General features: G+C 49.8%; 1 protein-coding gene across 5 annotated transcripts in view; it reads right to left on the bottom strand.

Moving 5' to 3' along the window:
- OLFM1 (olfactomedin 1) overlaps positions 1-19,613 on the bottom strand; it is a 77,899-nt gene that overhangs the window by 45,117 nt on the left and 13,169 nt on the right. Inside the window, exon 1 of one of the 5 annotated variants that reach the window (XM_006120753.2) lies at positions 1,465-1,997. The exons of 2 other annotated variants lie outside the window; for them this stretch is intronic. In XM_006120753.2, the coding sequence (XP_006120815.1) occupies positions 1,465-1,614 (150 nt within the window). In that variant the 5' untranslated portion in view covers positions 1,615-1,997. Of the gene's footprint in view, positions 1-678; positions 695-792; positions 816-1,464; positions 1,998-19,613 lie in introns of those variants that run through there. 2 more of the 5 variants (XM_075905285.1, XM_075905284.1) reach the window with 2 other exon arrangements.

The following is a 19,613-nucleotide window of genomic DNA, read 5'->3' as shown; positions in this document are numbered from 1 at the left end:
ACACACACACACACACACACACACAGGACAATCACCGCAGCTGAGCTGAATGTTTAGACACATCTTCTAGCTGTTGTGACTCCAGCTAGTCAGTTGCCCAGCACAAAACACAGCCAGCCGAAGCTAGAAGGGGCGCTGTCCCTGCCCCTCCCCCAGGTCTGTCTGCCCCTCCCTCCGCTTCCTTGAGTCCCTGGGAGGAGATCAGGCCAGACCTTTGGACTTCCCCAGGCCAACCTTGTCACTGCTCCACACCACAGTCCCTCTGGGCTAAAAGAGAACAAGTGCCTGGCACAAGGGGCCAGCAGCATCCAGCCAGCCCTGGCCACAAGCAAACTTTGCCCCCCTGCAAAATTCTGGATCTTGGTGTTACTGCCTCCCCAACACACACACACACACACACACACACACACACACACACACACACACACACACACACTCCAGTGCTCTGTCCAAGGTGCCCCTCCAGGCACACACACTTCAGTGCGCCTGTCGGAGGTGCTCCCCCCCACACACGGACACACAAACACACACTCTTACTCCAGGGTGCTCCCCCACAGACACACACACACACTTAGTCCAAGGTGCCCCCCAGAAACACACACAGACACTTACTCCAGTGCTCCCGTCCAAGCTGCCCCCCCGACACACACACACACACACACACACACACACACTTACTCCAGTGCTCCTGTCCAAGCTGCCCCCCCAGACACACACACACACACACACTTACTCCAGTGCTCCCGTCCAAGGTGCCCCCCCAGACTCACACACACACACACACACACACACTCCAGTGCTCCTGTCCAAGGTGCCCCCCCCAGACTCTCTCACACACACACACACACACACACACACACACACACACACACTCCAGTGCTCCTGTCCAAGGTGCCCCCCCCAGACTCACACACACACACACACACACACACACACACACACTCCAGTGCTCCTGTCCAAGGTGCCCCCCCCAGACTCACACACACACACACACACACACTCACACACACACACTTACTCCAGTGCTCCCGTCCAAGCTGCCCCCCCAGACTCACACACACACACACACACACACACACACTTACTCCAGTGCTCCTGTCCAAGGTGCCCCCCCCAGACTCACACACACACACACACACTTACTCCAGTGCTCCCGTCCAAGCTGCCCCCCCAGACTCACACACACACACACTCACACACACACACTTACTCCAGTGCTCCTGTCCAAGGTGCCCCCCCCAGACTCACACACACACTCACTCACACACACACTCACACACACACACTCACACACACACTTACTCCAGTGCTCCTGTCCAAGGTGCCCCCCCCAGACTCACACACACACTCACACACTCACACACACACACACACTTACTCCAGTGCTCCTGTCCAAGGTGCCCCCCCCAGACTCACACACACACTCACACACACACTCACACACACACACTCACACACACTTACTCCAGTGCTCCTGTCCAAGGTGCCCCCCGAGGCGGCCGTCAACTTGGTGGTGTTGAGCCCCACCAGCGAGGGCAGCGTCTGCGACATCCAGTTGGTGATCATGGCCATGGTGCTCAGGACCACCCCGATCTTGAGCAAAGGCACCGACATCTCGGCGGGGCTCGGCTCCGGCCACCCTTCATTCTGAACCGGCCCGGGGCTGCGCGCGGCTCGCCGGCACCAGCTGCTCCGCCCGGCCCGCGCCGGCGGCCGCCCGCTTCTTCGCCATGGCCCCGCGCCCCCTCGGCGCTCCCCGGTTCCCCCTGGGCTGGGCGCAGCGGCGCGGCCGGGCTCCGCCGAGGAGAGGGCGGCGGGTGCGGAGCGCAGCGCCCAGCGCGCACCGGGGCGGGCGGGGAGAGGCAGAGGTGCCGGCTGGGCTTGCTTTGGGGGTGGGTTTTTTTTTTTCTCCTAAGGTGCAAGGCGCCCGCTCTCCAAATCCCCGCGTCTCCCTGGGACGTGCAATGAACACGCCTGAAACTGGCTCTGGGGCGGGCTGAAATGCATGGGGGGCGGGGGGCCGGTGGGGCGGAGCCCGGCGGCTGGGGTGGAAATAAAACGCACTCTGATGTCAAACTGCTGCTTTCAGCCTTCCTCCGCCGCGTCCTTCGCTGCTCTCTGCCGTCACCTGGCGGCCAGCCGCGGGCTGCTTCCCACAGGCCGGCAAAGCCTTTTCGACCCCCAGGGGGGTGAGGTCTAAGGGGCCAAAGACGCAAAGGGGCGCGCCCCACCTGTTAGCCAGAGCCAACACCATCCGCTGAACATCACAGCAAGAGGCGGAGGAATTGGATCCGAATCAAATCTACGGGCTGGCATAACCATCCCCGAGAATGGGCCCTGCGCCCCGTTTTGCTTTGGACAGTGGTGGAGCCAGACAATCTTGGCAGTGTTGTTGTTGCATGGGGGTCCCTGGTAGGAGGCGCAAGGGACCTTGTGCTTCTAGGGCAGTGGTCCCCAACGCTGTGCCCGTGGGTGACATGGCGCCCGCCAGGGCATTTATGTAGGCCCACCGAAACATCTGGGCTGGCCCCACCCTCAGGGCACGGCACGGCACATGTGTGGTGCTGGCCCCGGATGCATAGCGCATGGGCGGCCCCTGCCCTGAGTGCGTGGCACATGCACGGTGCCAGCCCCAGGCGCAGAGCGCGTGAGCGGCCCCAGCCCTGGGCGTGCGGCACATGCGTGGCCCCGCCCCAGAAGTATGGTGCATGAGTGGCCCCGCGCCCGGCAACCACGAAAGGTTGGGGACCACTGCTCTAAGGTACACGAGAAAAATCGTGAGAAGGATCTCCATGTTAGTCTGTAACTTTAAAAACAAGAAGTCCTGTGGCACTGTAAGGTACGTCTACACTGCCCGGCTGAGGTATCCCGAAATAGCTACCCCGCGTCTTCACAAGCCGCCCCTTATTTTGAAATATTTTTCGAAATAATGGGTGCTCTGTTTCAGCATCCCAGTAATCCTTGCTCCACAAGGGTGGAGGGATGTCCCGCAATAACGCGTTATTTTGAAATTTGGCACTGTGCAAATGCACCAAATTTCAAAATAACCTATTTCAAAATGTAATCAAATGTAATCAAAATGCGTAGCTGATTTCAAGTTTAGGGTGCTGTGTAGATGCACCCTAAGAAACTAACAAAACTAGATGTAGTATCATGAGCTTTCAAGGGCAAAGCCCACTTCCTCCAGCTCCTCTGAAGAAGTGGGTTTTGCCCACGAACGCTCATGATAGGAGAAAAAAATCCTGTAATTGTGAAAACACATTGTGTTACCCCTTTCAGACCCTCCTCAGTTTTCATACACGTATTCTGACCCTGTCTCAGATGGGGGCACGGGGCAAACTATGTTAATTGGAAAGGGGTCTTATAAGTTGGAAAGGCATCCTGGACCCACTTCTGTGGGCGGAAAGGACAAACTTTCCAACTTCATAGAGCTTGTCTTCAGACACCCTGGCTACCGTCCCCAACTTAGCATTGTCTTGTTTCCCCTAGGAATGTGGTAGTGTGGTCAATTAACCAAATAACTGATAATAAGCAAAAGCTCATGGGTTAGTGCTAAAGACTACATGCATTCCCTCCTCCTCTGCCAGTACATTTTTTAGCAAGCTAGCCAGCAGCCCGGCTCAGTCCTGGCTTGCACTGGGTCCAGGACTTACACTTTAAATGCAGAGCTGCAGAGCGGGGTATTAGGAACCAGGCATGCAGGCAGCCTGGCTCAGTTCTGACTCGTGCTGGGTCCGAGAGCTCAGACCGCCCTCCCTCCACCCCCTGAATAGGGGCTGCTTGCCACTCTGGGCTGCTGCCTCTATCAGAGGCAACAGCGCAGGGTGACAGGCAGCCAGTCTACGAAGGGAGCTGGTTTTTAAACTGGCTCCCCTCACGGACCAGCTCCTGCCTGGCACCCTACACTGCTGCCTCTGATACAGAGGCAGCAGCGCGGAGTGAAAAGGGGCTTCTTGGGAGTGGGGCAGGATTGCACTGGCTGCCGGCCTCACCTCCAGGGACTATAGAATAGTCAAGTAACCGATAAGAATTCAGGAGGTTAATCAGCTCTTCAATTAACTGATATTTAACATCAGATGGTCACACGGCCGAAGTGGGGGAACAGGGCAAGGGCTCTGTTCTTCTTGACACTTTTCGTCTCTCCTCTGATCCAATTCCTGTGTGACGTTCTGTTCTCCAGTGGTTCTCAAACAGGAGACCCCCCTGTGGACAGGCAGAGATCTTCCAGGGGTCTATGTGCCTAGTTTTGCAACAGTCGGCAGAACAAGCACCAGCAAAATCGACACAAACTAAAATGCCTTATGGACAGTGACTTGTTGATGCTGAATAGTACACTACATACCGAAATGCACATGGCATATTGAAAGCTCGTTTGGGTGTATGATACAGCAAAAATGGGAATGTGAGCAATTTGTCAGTCACCGTGCGCTGTGACACTTTTGTAGCAAGGCGTTTTTAAGTGACGTGAAACAGTGGTGGGACGCAAGATAAATCGGACTCCTGAAAGAGGTACGGTAGTCTGGAAAGGTTGAAAAGTCACTGATTTGGGTATATCTATCTTGCTATAAAAGGCCTGCAGTGCGGCCGGAACTGACCCAGCTCAGTTGACTTGAGCTGAGAAGCTATACAATAGTAATATGGACATCTAGGATCTGAAACCCTGCATGGAGAAAGGGCTCAAAGCTCTGGCTCCAGCCAGAGCTCGAATGTCTACACTGAATGTTTCAGTCCCAAAGCCCTGGGAACCTCCATCAGCTAACCTGGATTTTGAGACTCCCAACCTTAGGTTTTCACCACAATGCGGATGTAGGCTTAGATTTATTCTGGTCCTCAGCACTCCCATGCTAACTTGGTGGCTCTTCCTCCACCTGCCTTGCTTTGCAAATGAAAAAAAAAATTGAAACTCCCTCATTATGTCCTGGCCTCATTTATATTCCCACCCTGAACATTGAAATCAGGCAGTGGAATCAAAATCTGAGCCCCATCAGTAGACTTCCCCTCCCTTAACCTTTCATCGTTCCAATTCCAAAGGAAGACCAGCCCCTTCCGAATGGAGAAAGACACAGTGGGGGCAGACATCAAAGAGCCCTCCCTGAGGCGTGACTGAATGGTCAAGTAAGCCGGTGGGCGGAAGGAGGGTGATGTGATGGAGAACAAGCAGATTCAAAGGAGGAACTGTGATCAATTGATTGGTGGCTAGTGTGGGGCATCAGACGGAGAGGAGAAGATCCTTCATGTTAGACGTGTTTGGCATGTAGGTCTCCATTTCTGTTTCATTGTCCTAAGTTGGGGAGGGCTGTTCTCCAGCAATGAGTTACTGAGGAAATGAGTTACTCTCCACCCGGGGAGGGATATCAGATTTATTGGGGCTGAGGGGATGAGAGATAGTCCTTGTCAACACTAATTCCCACCGTTGAGCTAATCTACGTGACCTCAGCTATGCACATAGAGTAGGTGAAGTCAACCTTCTGACCATGGCTTCTTCCATGCAATAAGGTCGGTGGTGGTTGCTCTCCCATTAACTCTGGCTACTTTTTTCATCCTGGTGGAATACCACAGTCAACAGGAGAATGCTCGGAGATTGATTTATAGTGTCTAAGCAGACACAATACAGCAACAGCCAGTGGATCGCTCCTGGCAGTGTGGCTGGTGCAGTGAAGACAAGCCTAAAGTTATCGCAGTGTTAATCAACCGGAGGAGTTGTATTACAGTAGCTCCCCCATCAAGGATCGTGGCCTCATTGTGTCAGTCACTGCACAAATACACGACAAAAATACCATCATTGGCCCAAGGAGATGACAGTGTAAATATAAGGTGAGACAGACCACTGGGTATAACATACGGATGGGGAAACAAAAGATAAACACCATCACCTCAGCCTCCCCCCTTAGGTTTCTGTAACAGCTGGGTGGGAGTCAAAGGCCACACATTTCAGATCATACCTGCCTCATTAGTTTGGGCTATATCAAACAAATGAGTCTCTACATTTTCCCAGATGGTATCTCTGGGACTTCAGACCTAAGTGATGAAAAAGCATCCATTTTTACATAGCTGAGGCTGCAACTAAGTTTCTATTTAATGGAAATGTTTCAGTCTTGGTCAATCCCGCCTTCCCATTCTGCCCCAAAGTTGACAGTTTACATCATATTATACACATCGGGCGAGATCTTCATCTGGTGCAATCCACTGCAGTCAGTGGAGCTACCCTGGTTTACACGAGGAGGGGAATTTGGCGTCTTGGTGTCTTTCTCAGAAAAAATCTCACCCTGCATTTGCTTGCACTGCAGTGACCCCAACTGTAAGTAGGAAGCCACTTGGCGTTTCTGTGGAAGCTGGACTGATGGCTTTGTCAAAACATTTTCCCTGACCATGGCATCTGTGTAAGGAAACAGCACTCATTCAAGATTTTAAAAGAGTTCCTCGAGGAGCTTATATAACTTTCCGAATGACTGCAGAAAGAAAGGTTCCTCTGATTGAAATTCACAATTCCATCTTATTTTTTTTCTAGGTTAACATTTAAATACCACATGCAAAGGACAGATTACAAAATTAATCCTCTGGTAATATGCAGGCTTCCCTAAAGTATAAAACAATCACATCTCTTCCTCCACAGTAATAAAGGCAGCCTCCGGGGAATCGGCTTCATATCTCACTATTCCTGAGATTTCCAAAAGCACAAGACGCAATCACAGCACTTAAAAAAATAATAGTAATGCAAACGCTTTCCTCCTCTCCAGATTCAAAATGAGAAAACGATTAAGGTAAGATGGAGAATTATATGCAATTATCTAATTTCTTTCCAGGGTCTGCAGTGTCCAAGTTTTACCGCTGCAACCTTGTGGTTTTCACCTTTGTGTAGGGAGGGAATTTGAAGGTGTTTAACTTTGTATTTGCAAGAAGATCTCGTTTCTGGCTGGAGTACAATTGCCAAACAGCGACCGGCAAGCATATTATGCAACTCCGCTGCCAGAGAGCTTCTGCAATTGTTGAATTCGAGTGCCACCTTCTAGCATAGATGGGTATTGCATGCATCTCCTTCAAAATGTTTTATTATACAGTAGATCATCAGTGATAATAAATACAATAGCGCAAAGAATTGTCCTATATCCAGTCCCCTTGATAACTTCTTGCTCCCCGCCCCTGGGAATTTCTAGATAGCTCTGAGATGGATTTGTTAAAAGACAACTTGCAGGCTGCCTCTGCCAGTCTATATTCCCTTGCCAACGTCTGCTCATCAGCAATCTTGAGCTAAGTGAGATATGTTGGTGATGCCATCCGCATTTTCGGTATTGCCTAGGTCAGAGATACACTGGCAAAAACGAGGATTAGTATCTGCCAGCAGGAGTAACTTCCTGCTTCTGTAACTTTTTAGCTAACTAATCATTCACAAAGTCCCTCCAGATGTCTCAGGTCTCCATTACTGAAGTGTCCACGTACCTCACAGTCTTTAAGGGATGAATCCCGTGAGGAACGGCGGGGCAGTTATCACAGGTTTAAAGATGGGGAACAGACATGCAAAGGCTAAGGTCACGCTGAGCAAGGAATCGTCTGAGTTGCACCTAACGTCCTAATCATCAGGCCATATTTCCATGCTTGCTATAATGGGACAACCCTATCCCATATGCCGTGGGAGCCTAGAAATGTCAGGATAGAAGGGAGACGTCATCTAACCCACTCCCCTGTGCTGAGGCAGGGCCAAGTAAACCATCCCTGGCAGTGATGGAGATCAGTCAAGGCTGACTAGAGTGGCTTTGCCCAGCTAAACCTGTCATCTAGGCGTCTACATTCCTCCCCCAGGTGGCTAAAAGGCTCCATTTCATGGCCACGAGGCAGTTTCGCAACTATAGTTACCTCAGCCCTGCTTGCAGCCTACTCCTGCTCCAGTTAGATCACCAGCAAAACTCCCCCGACCTCTCCATGTGGGAGCAAAGCCTCTAAAGGGGAAACGGGCAGTGGTGTACTTCTGCCTTGCCCTCCGCCGGTGGGCACAAACCCATAACCCTAACCCCTGGCCCTAACTTTGGGCCCTTCTGGGGTTCCCAGCATTCCTGATGTGGGCAGAGCTCTCCAGGGCCAGAGAAGTGGCACCAGGCCGTGCCCTTACAATCGATCAGGGGAATTTAAAGAAACAGCAAAGTCAAGCACTTCACAAGATCCCCGGAAAGGTGAGGTGATGGTCGCGGGGCCGGTCAATGAGAGCGCAATTGGGTCCAATCTCTGGATGCAACCAATGGCTACAGATTAGAAGAGTTTAAATGGGATTCTCTTCCTGCCGATAACAGGACCGTCTCAGGGTAATACAGGTCGAACCTCTCTAATCCGGCACTCTCTGGTCCAGCACTATTCATAGCCCAGCATGGCTGCATCTGCACCGCAGGGCTTAACTTGAAATAAGCTACGTAAATGGAGCTATGTCAATTGCATAGCTTATTTCGAAATAGGGAGCGTCCACACAGCACTTCTTTCGAATTAGAGCACTCTTCCTCTGACTTCCCTTACTCCTCGTACAATGAGGGTTACAGATGTCGGAATTAGAAATCCTCCAGCTTGACAGTATTTTGACACTATTTTGAAATAACTGCCTGCTGTGTAGATATGGACTAAGTTATTTTGAAATAGTGTTGCAGTGTAGACATGCCTCATGATGTTAGTTGGCTGGATGTCCACTTATCACAGGTGTAGCTAAGTTTCTCACAGTCCCATAGAGTTGGTTTCCAGCCACCAGTCCTGGCTCACAGTGTTCTGTGCTGTGATTTAGCTCTGATTTACCCCTAAACGTCTTCTAAGATTTACCCCTAAATGCCCAGCAAGCAGTGGAAGTGTTGGTCATAGGACTAGACTCTATTGAGCTCCTGTGGTCCGGCAAATTCCTTGGTTTGGCACCAATCAGGTCCTAAGGATGCCGAACTACAGAGGTCAACCTGTAGGCTGTGTCTAGACTGCATCCCTTTTTCGTAAACGGGATGCAAATTAGACATATCGCAATTGCAAATGAAGCAGGGATTTAAATCTCCCCCGCTTCATTAGCATAAAAATGGCTGCTGCTTTTTTCCGGCTCGGAGCTTTGCCAGAAAAAAGCGCCAGTCTAGATGTGGATCTTTCGGAAAATAAAGCCTATTCCGAAAGATCCCTTATCCCTCTTAAAATGAGCAAAGCTCCGAGCCGGAAAAAAGCAGAAGCCATTTTTATGCTAATGAGGCGGGGGAGATTTAAATCCCCACTCCATTTGCAATTGCGATATGTCTAATTTGCATCCCTTTTACGAAAAAGGGATGCAGGCTAGACACAGCCGTAGTGTTTCACTATTGTTCATGATGAGCCTTTTCCCAAAGGTCACTGATGGATGACAATGAAAAAATTCCCACTACAGTTTGGGTCAAACCCAATAACCCTGGGGATCCAGAAAGTAACCCAAGCTTCTCTGTCCCTCCTGCACTTTTTCATGGCACCAGATCCCGAGCTCCTTGTTTAAAGTTGGCCCTCAATGACAGGTAAAACTGGCATTGACGTTGCTGTAGGTTGTGTTGCTGCAGCCATGTTACTCCCAGGATACTAGAGAAACAAAGAGGATGAGGAAAAATATATTCTTCAGAAGACGAGCACTGTACAAGCTTGAAAGCGTGTCTCACTAACAGAAATTGGTCCAAGAAATTAGTACCTCACCCACCTTGTCTCCCTAATTGATGTTGATGGCACTTTGCCTGAATACGAATGGAATTAAAATGAAGATATCTTCCCTTCCTTGTCTGCACACCGTAGCTTGTTATCACAGGATTGCTCATATTGCTGAGTCACTGTCATTAGAAGACCTTCATTAGGGGACGGAGATTGAATTTCCCTAAATCTTACCGGTATTTCCTGTACTAAATTCTCATGATCCATCCATTCCCATGGAAAGCTGCTGTAAATACTGGAGGATGATAGAACATTTTCCCTTTAGGTCAAATATCCAACAAACATGTAAAGGTGCATCTAGACTACATTCCTCTTTCAAAAGAGGAATGAAAATGAGGGAAATCGAAAATGCAAATGAAAATGCTTCATTTGCATAATCTCTTCCAATCGCTTTTTTGGAAGAGATTTTTTTCGGAAAAAAAAGCAGTCTAGATGGGGTTCTTTCGAAGAAAAAAAACCACCTCTCTTGAAATAATCCTGTTAGCCTCATTTTTTTAGGAATAAGGGTTCTTTTGAAAAAGGTTTTTTTTTAAAAAAAGAACCCCTTGTAGACGCTTTAAAAAAAAATCTCTTCCGAAAAAGTAATCGGGCGAGATTATGCAAATGAAGTGCGAGATTTCTAAATCAGCACTTCATTTGCATTTTTATTTCCCTCATTTGCATTCCTCTTTCGAAAGAGGAATGAAATCTAGACGAACCCTTGAGTGTGCTACATTGGAACAAGTCAGATTTACGTTGGTGATGCTGAGATAAAAATCTCTCCTGACATGCGTACCGGGATGATAGCAGTGAATGCCTGTGTCTAAGGCTGAACTACCTCTGCAGAGGGCATCTCGAGGAAAACACATCTTTCTGTTCTATACTAGTCTGTTTGGGTTCTTGTGCTGTGCTCACCAACATTGTATCTGAACACCTGATTCTGAACGACACGGAGAATATTAGAAGCATAGAACTGGAAGGCACCTCGAGAGGTCATCGAGTCCAATCCCCTGCCCTCACGACAGGACCAAGCACCATCAGGGGTGAGCAATAATTTTTAAGGGGGGGGGGCACTCCAAGATTTTGCCAAGTGGGCAAGGGCTGCACTTTGGTGGAGGGGGTGTGCCTTCTGGGATGGAGGTTGGGTGAAGGAGGGGGGCTGTGATCTGGGGAAGGGGCTTGGGGTGCATGGTCCAGTAAGAGAGGATTTTGGCCTTGGGAAGGGTTGTAGGAGGCGGTGCAAGGTCTGGGAGGCAGTTATGGCCTGGGCAAAGGGGGTGCAGAGGGTTTTGGTGGTGACCAGAAGCAGGGGAATGGGGTGTAGGGTCAGGGAGGGGGGGTGGGTGCAGGAGAAGATTCTGGCTTGTGGTGGGATGTAGGAGGGGGTACAGGGTCTGGGAGGGAGTTGTGACCTGAGAGAAAGGGGAAAAGGGGTACAGAGGGTTTGGGTGGTGGCCTGGGGCAGGTACTCAGAGGGGAGAGAGGGGGTGGGGCGCCAGAGGCAGGCTCTGGCTGGGAGGCGCTTACCTGCAGAAACCCGAGGCAGACTGTCTGCGGCAGGCCGCTTGCTGCTCCACGTGGCTCCACTCCAGGCATGATGGGGAGATGGGGAGGGAGGGAGAAGGCTTCCCACACTGCCCCTGTTCCCAGCAAAAATTCTCAGCTCCTATTGGGCAGAAACTGAGAGATTGGTCAGTGGGAGCGGAGATGTTTTGCTGGGGGGCAGGAAAAGCATGAGAAGTCTCCTTCCTCCTTCTCCAGCAGTCCATAGCAGAGAACAGCTGGCTTTTTAGAGCGTGAGCTGTTCTCTTCCCAAGGGTTCTGGCGAGGCAGCCGCAAGCCGGATCCGGTGGCTTGGCAGGCTGGATCCGGCCCACTGGCACCTTCTTGGCCACCCCTGATCTAGATCATCCCTGACGGATGTTTATTTAACCTGCTTTTAAATATCTCAGGTGATGGAGATTCCACAACCCCCCTAGGCAAGTTATTCCAGTGCTTAACCACACTGACAGTTAGGAAGTTTTTCCTAATGTCCAACCTAAACCTCCCTTGCTGCAATTTAAGCTCATTGCTTCTTGTCCTATCCTCGAAGGTCAAGGAGAACAATTTTTCTCCCTCTTCCTTATAACAACATTTTAGGAACTGGAAAGCTATTATCATGTCCCCTCTCACGCTTCTCTTTTCCAGACTAAACAAACCCAGTTCTTTCAGTCTTCCCTCACAGCTCATGTTTTCTAAACCTTTAGTCATTTTTGTTGCTCTTCTCTGGACCCTCTCCAATTTCTCCCACACCTTGCCTGAAATGTACTGCTCAGAACTGGACACAACACTCCGCGTGAGGGCTAATCAGTGCAGACTAGAGCGGAAAAATTACTTCTTGCATCTTGCTTGCAACACTTCTGTAAATGCCTCCCAGAAAGGTGTTTGCTTTTATTGCAGCAGTGTTTGTATCATTTCAGTGCTCATTTGGAAAGCAGGGTATGCACCTACAGTTCACTTCTCGTGCTTGTCTGCATTAAATACGTATAAGGAGAATTAGTTCAGAAGCATAAAGAAATCAACATAATTTTTTAAGATTTTCCCCAGCTTTCCCCTGCACTAGGAAGGCAGGATAAGGGACAGCCTGAAGGGAGGGAGGGGAAATGGGTTGTGGAGTGGCACAGGGCAGCTACCTGGGGAACATTGGTTTGTGGGTTCAAGTCCTACCCCTGTCCACCCTGGGAGCAGCTGGACAGCCAACACCAGCTCCCTCAGGCATAGACCTGGCTCTGGTACTAGAAAGGCAGGATAAGGGACATCCTGAAGTTAGCAGGGGGGTGGGATTTGAAGTGGCCTAGACCAGTGTTTCTCAACTAGTGGTACAAGTACCCTTAGGAGTACATGAGAAAAGTCTGGGGAGTACATCAACACAACTGAAATCTGGAGAAAACTCAATTTTTGTTTTAAGTTTTCCAGCGCTTTATTATTTTTGTACCTTTTACACCCCAAAATTTCATCACCTGCCTGGCTATGATTAAGTTGTTTCAATAAATGCGTTGCAATAGTAGAATTTTTGTGTGTGTGTCTGAAAACTGTAGATACTGGGGGTACTTTTTCTCAAACTTTTTTTTATAAAGTACCCCTTTAAAAAAAAAAAAGACTGGCCCAGGGGATAGAGCATCCACCTTGGCAGTGCAGAGTGGTGGGTTGTTATTTAAAAACAGTACCAGAAATGCCTGCTGTAGCTTTTATTGCGCCAGGACCATATAAAGATTCATTCCCCCATTACTACGCATAGGGACTTGTCATTGGTATTCAGTCATGCCAATAATCCCATGAAGAACCCTTCATCCAAGGATTTTCTAAATGTTCTTGGTCTTGGCCTTACTCTTGTGGAGACCAGTGGCAAAGCTCAGGATCAGAGCCTCTATGAGGTAGGAAATGATTAGACTTTTTTCACAGACAGTGCAAAAGAGGAAACACACAAAGACATAGGGTACACCTAGACTACATGCTTCTGTCACCAGAGGCATGTAGATTAGGCTACATGCTTCATTTACATTTACATGGCTGCCGCGCTGAGCCGACAAACAGCTGATCAGCTGTTTGTCGGCTCAGCGCGATAGTCTGGACGCGCGGGTGTCGACATCAAAGGTATTTGCCGACCACCCAGGTAAACCTCATCCCATAAAGCGGCATGGCTGTACTCAGGGGCAGATGACCGTTTTGCAGGGCCCAGGGCAGCATAATTTCGCGGGGCCCCCCTTTGCCACGGCGCATGCGCGGGGCTTTTTGAAGCGCGGGGCCCGGGGCGGCCGCCCCGTTCGCCCTGCCCTATATCCGTCCCTGGCTGTACTGGTTTCAATGGTGCAACACTGATTTACAGCAGCTAAAGAAACAGCCAGGTATCATAGGCCAGTATTTCTCAACCAGCAATATGAGTACCCTTAGCGGTACTCAAGAAAAGTCTGGGGGGTACGTTAACACAACTGAAATTTGGAGAAAACTGAATTTTTGTTTTAAGTTTTCCAGCGTTTTATTATTTTTGTCCCTTTTATATACCCAAAACTTTCATCACCCGCCCAGCTACGATTAAGTTGTTTAAACAAATGTGTAGCAACGGTAGAAAAAAAAGGTTGTGTGTCTGAAAACTGTAAGTACAGTAAAACTCCAATAGTCCGGCATCCAATAGTCTGGCACTCCTGATAGTCCGGCATCAAAATGGCAAGAGCCTAGTGAGTGAGCTTTGGCAAAAAATGAGTCACAAGGTAACAGCGGCAGCAGCTGAACTGAGCAAAAAGGGTAAAAAAGGCTTAAAAACACTAAAACATTACAGTATACTGTATACGGTGTGTACAATAAAAAGGGTTAAGAACACTTTATATACAGTATATAATGTATACAGTATATATATAACCAGCTTATACTACTTCCTGATAGTCCGGCATATCTGATACTCCGGCACCACCTAGGTCCCATAGGTTCCGGATTATCGGAAGTCTACTGTACTGGGGGTATTTTTAAAAATAAAAATAAATTATAAGGAGGTACTTTATAAAAAAAAGGGTGAGCAGCACTGTCATAGGCTGATCAAGGGAAGAATAAACCTATCTGAAGTGTTAGGCTCCTTTGCTTCCATATGCTCCAGAGGTTTTATGAAGTGACAAAGGTCCAGGGACTTCCCGGGAGTTGAGTCTTTTCTTGCAAGAGCCCAGCCCGAAGGGAGTGATGCGGGGACATTGGGAGAAAAACAGCGCTCTGAAATCGTCATGGACAGTGGTTTGGCGTCTTCCTTGTCACCGAACCTAATGCATTATGTATAGCTCAGCCAGACATGGCCAAAACCACCCCTCGCTCTTTTTCCACCCAGTGCAACCCCCTGGATGTCGCAGAAAGGTGGACAAGCAGCTACATCAATTCCAGCTCCAAACGGAGGCTTTGCAAAATCCATGCTCAATAGTAATGTTTGTTTCAATTTGTCAAATGACAAGTGATTGAGAAGGGGGATTGATGGTTGTTGTTTTTTTTAATTCAGATTTAATTATTATCATGCAGGGTTACCCCCCCCCCCCCCCCCGCTCCAATTCTGCAGCTTTGTGAAAAGGCCTGTGCCCTGGGAAGTGAAAGTGACGGGTGTATTTCCCACGCCCAAGCAAGGCAAAATGCGAAACCGACACCCACGTTGTTACTGCTCAGGTGCACAATGGAGCAGTAGTTTTCAATTTTTTTTTCTCTTGACCTAGTTGAAGAAAATTGGTTGATGCCCATGACCCAATATCATTTGGCTGGAGGATGGGGTCTGGGGTGGGGCTGAGGATGAGAACTTCAGCTTTGGGGGCAGGAGTCAAGGCTGGGGCAGTAAGGCCTGACCTCGTGTGGCTCCCCATCAGCGGGTGGGGGGGGGCAGGGGGCTGAGGCAGCTTCCTGCCTCTCCTGGCACCACCGACCATGCTGCACACCAGAAGCAGCCGGCAGCAGGTTCTAGTCATTAGGAGTGTGGAGGTAGTGCTCGGGGTAGGGGTGGGGCTCAGAGCCCTACCCCCTCCCACCTAGGAGCCGGGCCTGCTGCCGGACGCTTCTGGGACATAGCACAGTCTGTGGTGCCAGGCCAGGCAGGGTGCCCCCACGGTTCACTCTGCAGCCACGAGACCCGTTGCTTGACATTCTGCTACCCAATCCTAATTTGAAAATCACTGAATTAAAGGCAGGTTCTTTCCACTGCCATGGTCTAAAAGGTGGCGGGGGGGGGGGGGGAAGCCATAAGGACATATGTTTAAATACTTTGTAAGTGCGGGTACACTCGCTTACACTAGTGTAAATCAGGAGTCACGCCACTGACATCACTAGGGATACAGTGGAGTAAGTGAGAGACGACGCAGGTGGATTGTTTTCAACATGCCAGCCTCCTCTTAGGGAAGCTTTCCTGTGCAAAGCAGGACCGGGCCCTTGCCACAGACCAGACACCTCTTGGAACGTTCGACAAAACCCCTTTGGGTGTTGGGTTTGCCTCGATGTCTCCAATCGCCTGGCTCCTCCCTTGTTGATCACCCCAGCTATTTGTCTTGAAAACAGGCTCCTGGGAGTTGCTCCACTCGGATTGTGCAAGCTACGCCGGATGTCTCCGTGACATTAATCATTTCCAGAGCAGCCAATTTTGATGTCACAATGAATGAATTACAGCTGTGATGGGATAATAAGCAGCAGGAGAAGGTGAACTGTTAGGGAACAAAAAGTCCCATTTGCGAGCATATCTCCGTAGTAATGAAGGATGAGTAAAGGATAATATACAAATATTTGGTAGAGAATGGACCCCCCTAATTAGCAAACTGCTTAATGGAAAATGACACAAATGGAAAAGTCGTTGTCCATATATAATGTCAAATGCGCCCTTCTGACTGCAACTGACCTAGAAGCCAGCATTCTCAAATGTGGTCAACAAATTTGTGCCTCTATTTTTGCACAACACACTAAGGTCAGGTCCACACTACAGGAAGAAGGTCGGCTTATGGGACACAATGCCAGCTACATAAATAATGTAGCTAGAGTCAACGTATTTTAAGCCAAGCTTGGCGCCGTCTCTACAGCGGGAGGTTGATGGGAGAAAAGCTTCCGTCGACTTCCTTTACTCCGTGCAAGAATGAGGAGTACCGACACCAATGGGAGTGCCCTCAGCATTTGATTTAGCAGGGCTTTACTAGAGATGCTAAATCAAACACCGGAAGATCAATCGCCACAGCATCAATCCTTTGGTAAGTGGAGATGTGACCTAACATGGGAAAGGTCTTTGTCTTTCTCTAATCATTAGTCCACCTACATATGAGGTTATGAAGTTGCCACAGCTACCAGGTGGAGACTTGGGGTCCTAGCCACACCCTAGTGACCCCAGTAGAAAGACTCCTATTGATTCAAAGCAGGTTTTCACTCTGTTCTTTAACTCAAGAGATACAGATTCATCCTTCTAGCAGAGCAAGTTCTGGGACCAAACATGGCTGCTATCCCAAGCTGTATCAGTTACACATACAGGAGTCGCCCTCCTTCATCCCAGTGGGCCACAAGTTTGTCATAACCGAGACAGTCTCCCGGGACACGGCAGCTTTGCTCACTGCCCTTGTGTACCTAGAATGTATGGGGGGTGCCAACTGAACCGTAGCAGTGCTGTGATTGGCCGCAGAGGGAGCACTGTGATTGGCTGCAGAGGGAGCACTGTGATTGGCTGCAGCACTGTGATTGGCTGCAGAGGGAGTGCCCAGCTCTCATTGTTAGTGTTGTGTGTCACCAGCCCGCACCTTGCTGCACATGCCCAGGCTTTAAGGGAGTGTCACTTTAGTAATAGCAGTAGTGGGGAAAAAATGACATGGACGGAAACCAGAAGAATCTGGCAACCCTGCATGGGCAATGGGAAACAAAATGTCTTGTGGGTCACACATAGAACCCCAATGGCATGCAGGCAGCCCATGGGCTGCAGGTTGCCCTCGCTGGATTATAAGGACCATTGCAATCAGCTAGTCCCACCTCCTGCACAACACAGGGCATGGGATTCCCCCAAATGAGTGCCTGCTTGAACTAAACATCCCTCTGAGGTATGTTTCACAGGGTTCTTGGAGGAGCACCAGAAGCAGGATGGCAGTGGGTGGTGAAGTGGTCATTTAGTAGCTGTGCTCGGCCAAAGCTCGGTGACACCCCCATCAAGGCGCCTTTGAAAGGGAGAAACCTGAGGAAGATTCCTCCTGCCTGCTCCACACAACCCCCGGGTGAAATTCCCCACTGTGCAGAAGACGTCAATGCACCCTCGATGTCTCACTCCGTTCCTCAGAACGAGGGTGACAAGGTGCGCCTCGGTCTCGTGCACAGGGAAGAACTTGGGCTGTAAGGCAAATCCTGGCCAAAGAGCACAGCCTAGAGCCTTCAGGGTGGGTGCCCGGGGAGCCTCCTGAGACTAGGAAAATGAATCTTAGGCCATGTCTTCACTAGACAGAAGATTGGCACTGCTGTGATCAATCTTCCGGAGTTCGATCTAGCAAGTCTAGTTAAGGCTCACTAAATCGAACTCAGAGGGCGCCCCCTGCTGGCTGCCGGTCCTTCTGCCTGTGCAAGGAGTAAGGGAAGCCAACAGGAGCATTTGCTCCCATTGGCCTCCCGCTGTGGGGAAACTCGAGTCAACTCTAGCTATGTAATTAACATTGCTGGCGTTTCGTATCTTGCTTCGACCTTCTCCTTTTGGGTGGACCTGGTCTGATACTCCTAGACCACTGAGCAGCAGCAAAGTCATTCTAGGGTGCCCCCAGGCTGCAGTAATGCCCCGTCTGAAGGGCAAGGTCTGACGAATTCATGTAGCCATAGATCCATACCGAGGTCTTCCTCCCTCCATCAATTTCCTGGGAGCTGGGGAAACCCAAACCCCTGGAGGACTGTGCTTTGTGGTGGAGAAAGGACCACACCCCCTGTATGTGCTTCTGGCACAGCTGCCTCTCTTCCAGTCTTTGTTTAATGCACCCACACTAGCCCAGTGCCTCTGGGCAAGCAGAGCAAGGAAAAGGTTTTGTCCCTAGGGCTATGTCTACACTGCGCTGGTTTTGCGCAAGCAATATGCAAACGAGGCTAAGTGTGGAATATCGCCAAGCCTCATTTGCATAATTAATAAGCAGCCGCTTTTTGCGGAAAAACCCCTGCTTGCGCAAAAGCCTTTCTTCCTGAAAAAAATGCAGAAGAATGGCTCTTGCACAAGAGGGGGGTTTTGCGCAAAAGCCTCTTGCGCAAAAAACGTCCGCTCATTAATTATGCAAATGAAGCTCGGCGATATTCCACGATTCGCCTCATTTGCATATTTCTTGCGCAAAACCAGCACAGTGTAGACATAGCCTCAGTGTCATTTATCTCAGATGTTATCACTGGCTTTTGAAGTGACATTGACCAGACGTTATCAGTCTGGCGTGGGTGGGAGGAGACTCTGCAGGTGCAGCAAGTTCGCAAGGCTGGGTGGGAAAGAGGCTTTGAGAACTGGGAGTGGGTTGGTTTATTCATAGCCAGCAGTCTGGGCAGCGCTGGGCATGTGGGTGCATCGCAGTGTCCAGAAGACAGGCTGGATGGATGCAAGGGAGAACACTCGAAGGCACATCAGACTTCAGGGTCTCCTTGCCTGGGGGACTTGGGTTCTGTCTATGATACAGACAGGCACCCCTTGCAAAGTACGGCTCTGGCCCTGGAGCCTGGTCTGGATTCAGAGCCCCTGATGCTACACGCCGATGGCAGCAGAGTGTACATAAAGGAACAGTGGCACGTGGAGAGGCAGAGACGCACATGAAGGAGGGGTGGAGGTAGGGCAGCAGAGTTACTATCCGAAAGAAGTTTGCAGAGTTTTCTCGCAGTTTTCCCTGGTTCTCTGTGTGGTGTAAGCCCCCGGGACACAGTCTGGTCCCTCCTCCCCAAGTGTCCAGAGCCGAGCGCAATACGTTCCTGGTCTATGACGTCTAAACTACACTTTATTTTCAAAAGAGGATATGCAAATTCTGAAGGAATTTGCATATCTTCTTCCAATCTCACTTTCAAAAGCGGGTCTTTCAAAAGTGAAAGTTGTCTGGACACGGTTTCTTCGGAAAAAAAAACCCTTTTTCGAAAAACCGCTCTTCCTTAAAAAATGAGGTTTACACAGTCCGGACTACTTTCACTTTCGAAAGACCCGTTTTTGAAAGTGAGATCGGAAGAAGATACTCAAATTCCCACGGAATTTGCATATCCTCTTTCGAAAATAAAGCATAGTCTAGACATAGCCTTAGGGGCTTTGGCAATACAAATAAATCACAATCACATTTCACCCCTGCCTTGCCCTGGGCTTTAAGAAGCAGCGTGGGGACAGACATTCAGTGCATCTCTCCTCAATTGCGGTATATAGCCAGGGCTGGGTGTCTGAACAAAGGACCCACGACTCCCCATTCAAGGGCTAATCACAGAAGGGAGCTCCCCCTTCCAACCATGACTGGGAG

The sequence above is a fragment of the Pelodiscus sinensis genome, chromosome 22, assembly GCF_049634645.1.
Source record: "Pelodiscus sinensis isolate JC-2024 chromosome 22, ASM4963464v1, whole genome shotgun sequence".
Taxonomy (NCBI): Eukaryota; Metazoa; Chordata; order Testudines; family Trionychidae; genus Pelodiscus; species Pelodiscus sinensis.
This window is presented reverse-complemented; position numbering and strand designations above follow the sequence as displayed.